Source organism: Petaurus breviceps, unplaced genomic scaffold, assembly GCF_028583685.1.
Source record: "Petaurus breviceps papuanus isolate PSGF00001 unplaced genomic scaffold, PetGlider_PUasm1.0 90879, whole genome shotgun sequence".
Lineage (NCBI taxonomy): Eukaryota > Metazoa > Chordata > Mammalia > Diprotodontia > Petauridae > Petaurus > Petaurus breviceps.
This window is the reverse complement of record NW_027187368.1, coordinates 1039938-1045937: the sequence shown is the minus strand read 5'-3', so window position 1 is coordinate 1045937 and position 6000 is coordinate 1039938. Positions and strand designations below refer to the sequence as shown.

Sequence of the window (6000 nt, the reverse complement as noted above, 5' to 3'; positions counted from 1 at the left end):
CCTATCGTATTAATTACCCATACTGTTCATGGAGCTCAGAAAGATATTAAAATCAAAATAACAATATTATACTCTCTGGACTGTTGTCAACCCTCTTCTTTCCTGGTCAAGTCTTAAAGTCCACAGGCCAAATTAATTAAATATTACTGATGAGAGGCAACATAGACAAATTCATTACAGTGCAATTATTGGTGTTTAGTTTCCTGATGCCTAATATCTTTTGACTCTTAATACACATAGATATGCACTTATTTGTTGGAAAGGGGACCACATGACAGGAAGTTGTTACCAAACAGAACTATTTCTAGTTTATAGCTTCTTTCCCATGGCACTTTTGTGAAAAAGGGTCACTTTTCTGCTCTCTTCAAGTGGCACACATCTAACTCCTTAGCCTCACCATACACCCACAGTTACAAAAGAGAGGCAGCTACTACTCATAGTAAAGATTCAATAAAGAATAACTCCAACACAGAATCAATTCCTATGTTAGTAGTAAGAAAGAAGAGTTTTCAGGTTGGGGAGATATTGTTCTGTGGGACCACCCGCTGCAAGAAAAGCATTTTTTTTTTTTGTTTTGTCTTTTTTTTTATATATCTGTTCTGAGACATACCAGTAAGGTTGGCAGGTATACACTAAATGCAAATGTAATTTCACCAGACAAGTAGGCAAACATCTAAGCAGTTATCCCAACCCCCTCCAGCAGAGCACAACCAAGTTTTAAAATTGCAATTTTAAAATTAAAAAGATACGGTTAAATACACAAGATCAATTTATGTAGTATATATTCACCCCCAGAACATGCTGAAGATGGTCTGTGTAGTTCTGTTGCACAGAGGGTTCTTTCCCTGAGGGCGCATAAGGAGCTCTCAAACTGTTAATAGGTCTCTATTTTTGTAACAAAATAGCAATTTAAAAATCTTAAAAAAAAAATACATCACCTTCAACATGGAAGATCTCACTATTTAAATATCCAAGAAACAGACATACTAGTTTGCATATACTTGAGGAGGATCACATATAGCAAAAAAAGTATGTCGGAAGCATTTTAAATGTAGTAAGTTCATATTTATAGAAAGATTCTGATATAAATTATACAACAATCATGTTCCTGTAATATTCTAGGCTAATTTATAACATCAGAAATAAGTTAATGTAACATGGTTTACTTCCTATTCATTTCAGGCTACAAGGTGAAATAAATAATATTTCTTTGTAGGGGCTGGGGAACAATGGCCACTGCAACAAACAGTATAAGCCAAAGGAAACTACATAAAGGCTACTGTGCTGTTATGCTACAAACATCTTCATACATCTGAGTATTAAATAAAAGTGTAAGATCTTCCATACTGACACTAGAATATCAAAACTACCCCCCCTTGTTTCTCAGATATATATATACAACATATCGGTCATCTTATGGGCATGTTCATTAAGACAGATATCAAACACTGGCATTTTCTTATTCTGATCAGGAAACCTCAGGGAAAAGATAGCCCTCCCACCCTGACCCACCCACCCACCCCTGGAAATGTGCACAAAACTTTTGTTATCAAAATCTTATCTGATACATTGCTGTGGTTTTGTAAAACAACTTAACAACTCAGACGACCAATAACATGATCCTGTTTAAGCATTTTGCTAGCAGGAAAAGCCCTTACATACAGTACACCTGGTGAAAGATCGACTTGGCTTAAAATATTCCAGTACAATTCTCAGAATAAACAACTTCACAGAAGTTAATTAAAAATAATAATAATAAAAAGTAAAATTCATCTCAAAGAAATAGGGAAAGAAAAGAGACACAAACTACATACAGATAAGGTAACTAGGAAGGAGTGCCCTGCTTTTCTTTTCAAAATGTTGACTGCAATTTTAACCTTCAAAGAATTCTATTCTCAGAACACTTGAGGATAATCAGTTGACACTATCTACCTTCAGATGTCATGTCAAAACAACCTTTTCCAGTCCACATTTCAGCAGGGCAAAAAAGCACTCTTGTTTGGTTTGGGGTCTGGTTTTTTTTTTTTTCAGTCTAACTGGAAGTCAGGTAATGCTATATTATTACACGTTTCACAGCCTTCTGAAACTCAATAGCCAAAGAACATGCAAAATTAAATGTGAACATCAAATTATGATAAACAATATTTAACCAAGACAATTCAATGAACATTTTCCCACCCCACCCCAAATTAATTTAAATTAAAAACCCAGCAATACCATCTCGTTAGTCAGTGCAAACACTACATACAGGGTTTCCACAAGAAAGCCTAAAAGCACCTGATTCTTTTGCCAAGTCACTGGATTCAATAATGTACAGGTGTAAATCTGCATTAAAAAAACAGCCATTACATTAGTGCATAATTTATCAAAATTGTTAAAAAACGATTCTGCATATAACTTAAGAGAAGTCAATATCTAGTACATTAGCTGAAGGACTTAGGCACTTGGTTACATTTTTAAATTACTTACTTAAACAAGTAGCCTGTATATAAATATCAATAGTAATAAAGCAGAAATTATTCCTGGAAAAATGAGAATTTTTTTTAAAAACTGTAATGCTACAGCAAAGCACTGTACCACACTCCTACACATTATGCAGTAAAGCAAAGCTAGTGTGTTAACCCTGTAAAAATCTAAGGTAAGACTGCCTACCTTCACTCTTCAAAAAGGGAAAAAAAAAAAACCCACAAAAAAAATCACATGCAAAGTTCCTTAACAAAAGATAAATAAAGCAGCTGCAGCGAGAAGATGGGAAATTCTCTCAGTGAAACAAAAAAGAAACAAATAAGTTAGTTATGTTGACTTTCACTAGATGTATCACTGTAGGATCCTGCTAGTTTAATAACTGAGTTGTTAATTTTTTTTTAATAGAAGCCATTTAAAAGAGGAATGGCTCAGTTACTGCACCGGATTGCTACAAACTCATAAAAAGCTGCTTTAAGCTTAAGTAAAATGTTGTCCAAATTCCAATCATTTCTGGAAAGTGAACTTGTTACCCTAATAAAGTAAATTATTTTTTTTCAGAATGCTAATGTGAGAGGGCTCAAAGTATCAAAGAGTCCACAGGAAATGGATGCCCCCAGTATTATTTTTTTTAAAAAAAATATACATTATATAATATATATATTATATATATATATATATAAAAAGCTAGTGTAAATGCTTCCATTGTGTAGTCACAAATTTCAAAGATGGCCCTCCTTTCAGCTGTTAACCATCTTCCCATTTGCAACAGGCTTTAAAAAGTCATTTTTATCCTCAGACATAATATGAGCCGTTTTCAAAATGAGATTGCTGACACTGACAGATGTGGTGACTGGTAGGCAACTTGCATTGCTAATAGATGCTGGGATTGGCTGGCTGAAGCAAGAAGTTACCGGCAAGACTGCTTTTTGTTCCTCCCTGAAAGAGAAAAGTATGAAATTGACAAGTGATTAGTATTACATTAATAGGAACTATATACATTTGACAAGAACCATAACAAGTACTATAAAATAGTATATGATGGCAATATTTTTAATAACATCATCCCACAATGCTTCATAATATATGAAACGTTTTTCTTTATGATAACTATGTAAGATAGGTAGCACAAGTATTATGATTTCCCATTTGACAAACAAAGTCTCAGAAAAGCTAAGGTCTCTGGGTTACTAAAAGAAAAAGAACTAGGCCTTAAGTCTTCTAATTCCTCCTAAGTCTAATGTTCTTCTCATTGCATCATGCTGCCTTTTAATCACCTATAGAATTTTTCAAAAGTCTCACTATCTAAAATTTATATTCAATGTTTTAAAGTATTTCATTGTCTTGAATGCACTTACCAAAGTTTCCTTTCTACCTGACTTCTATTCGGTTTCCCTGGATGCTTCAATTCACAAAATAATTACACTATTTTTACTGATTTCCAAAATAAAAATAGAACCATATTGTTTCCCTAACCCTAGTATCATATATGGTATTCAGCTGTGGTCTTAAGCACTTTTTCTGACCAGCATAAAGCCCAGAAACAAAATCTAACTTCACATTTCTTTCTATTTTTTTTTAATGTTCATGTGCTCCATGTATGTTCCTTTCCACTTCCTCCTCATACTTTCCCTCTATACCTTTCCCAACACAGATTTTAAATTTTCTAACACTCACAGAATCACATGGTCTTCACCTAAACTTTGTCTCTTGGACTCCACTGGTTCCTTTGGATGTTGCTTTAGTGGGTGGCCATTTTCCATTGTAGTTCCATTTATCAGTTGATCATTTTGAGATGTGATGCCAAGTTGTATGTCCAGAATCTCCTAAAAAAAATGTTCTTAAGTTGCAAGACAAATTTCTTAGCTGTCAGACTACAACTTTCCTTATACAAAGGAATTATACATACATACAAAATAAATATTAGCAAATTTCATCCTCTTTTATGTGTCTGATAATTTAGTATATAATTTTTGGAAAAGATATTTTGCTTTCTGTCAAAATACATACAGAGCTCACTATTCCTTGCTGTTTCAATTTGTAAGAAAAAAGTCCAAATTTTCATGTCATCCAAGGTCCTTGATAGTTTGAAAATCACCAGACTTCCCAACCTTATTTTCCACAACTGTTTTCACAAAAACTACACCCTCACCAAAACATGTCATGCTCTGAATATATATGCTGATTCTCTAACTAAATGACTCTGCTCATATGCTTTCCAGCCTCCAACAGCTCCACATGCCTAATTTCTACCCATCCTTCAAGTCCAGTACAAACAACTTTCTTTGTGAAGCCTTTACATGATCATTCCAACTGGAATAATAGTTCCCTTCTGTGAACTCATAAATACCTTTGTATTTACTACTACACATTTGCATTCTAACTTCTGTTTCAATTACTTATACATATTTGTTAAGTTTTCCTGCTATAAGTATTAAGTTCCGTTAGGGCAGGACCTTCTCTCTCTTTTTTCTTTTAATTCTTCTCAGCCCCTAGCACAGTACTTGGCACATAGTAGGTACTTAATAAATATTTGTTCATTAGTTGATATGGATGCAAAAGATTTTTCCGAGAAAATTCCTAAGAACAAATAAGTATATTTGATAGAAATTTATTTTGGGCATTAAATTATTATACCTTACATAATATTTGTCCACAAGAAAACTAAAAAGTTTAAATAAAGAACAAATAACACCTGTTTTTCCCTCTGCTTTTTTAGTACAGTTACTACTACCAGGGACAAATGTGTCTAAATAGAATACAAACAAAAACTCGATTCCTAAGCATACTTTCTTTTTTTTTATTTAAATGCTTTATTAACTGCTGATTTACATCATTCATTTCCGCCAGATTTTGAGTTACAAATTTTCTCCCCGTTTTTCCCCCACCCATCCCCCCAAAACAGCAGTCCCACAGGATATCCCCACCTCCAATCTGCTCTCTCCCATATTTTCTCCCATACCCATTTCAACTTTTCCAGTGGATCTCTATGCCTCAGTGCCTGTATATCCTTTTTCTTAATTACATGTAAGATGGTATTAATAATAGTACATATACATATATACACACACACACACACACATATATATACACACACATACACACATATATATATATTTGAATATTTGATTTTAAAACTTTCAATTCCAGATTCATTCCCTTCCCCCCCCTGCCACCCACCCCCACTGGAGGGACAAGCAGTTTAGTATAGGTTGTACATGTGTGACTAATGCAAAACAATAACATAGTAGATGTATTGTAAAAGACTGACTATATTTCCCTCCCTCCTATCCCACCTCACACTTATTCTATTCTCTACTTTGATCCTGTCCCTTTTCAAAAGTGGGTGCTTCCAACTTCCCTCCCCTCCAGCCTGCCCTCCCTTCCATCATCCCCCCTCACATCTCCTTCCCCCCCTATTCTCCTGGAGGGTGAGATCCCCTATTTAGTGTGTATTTCCCTCCCTTCTCAAGCCAGATTCAATAGGAATAAGGTTGACCTATTCCCTTTTGCCTTCCTATTCTTCCCCTCCATTGT

At 34.5% G+C, this 6000-nt stretch overlaps 1 protein-coding gene across 4 annotated transcripts in view; it reads right to left on the bottom strand.

Annotated features, from left to right (window-relative positions):
- Positions 1 to 1607: 1607 nt before the first annotated feature.
- RC3H2 (ring finger and CCCH-type domains 2) overlaps positions 1608 to 6000 on the bottom strand; it is a 96270-nt gene continuing 91877 nt past the window's right edge. For all 4 annotated transcript variants that reach the window (XM_069073723.1, XM_069073722.1, XM_069073721.1 and 1 more), the window contains 2 exons: positions 4141 to 4289; positions 1608 to 3402 (listed from right to left, as the gene is read on the bottom strand). In XM_069073723.1, coding sequence (XP_068929824.1) covers positions 3204 to 3402; positions 4141 to 4289 — 348 coding nt within the window. In that variant the 3' untranslated portion in view covers positions 1608 to 3203. The remainder of the gene's footprint in view (positions 3403 to 4140; positions 4290 to 6000) is intronic.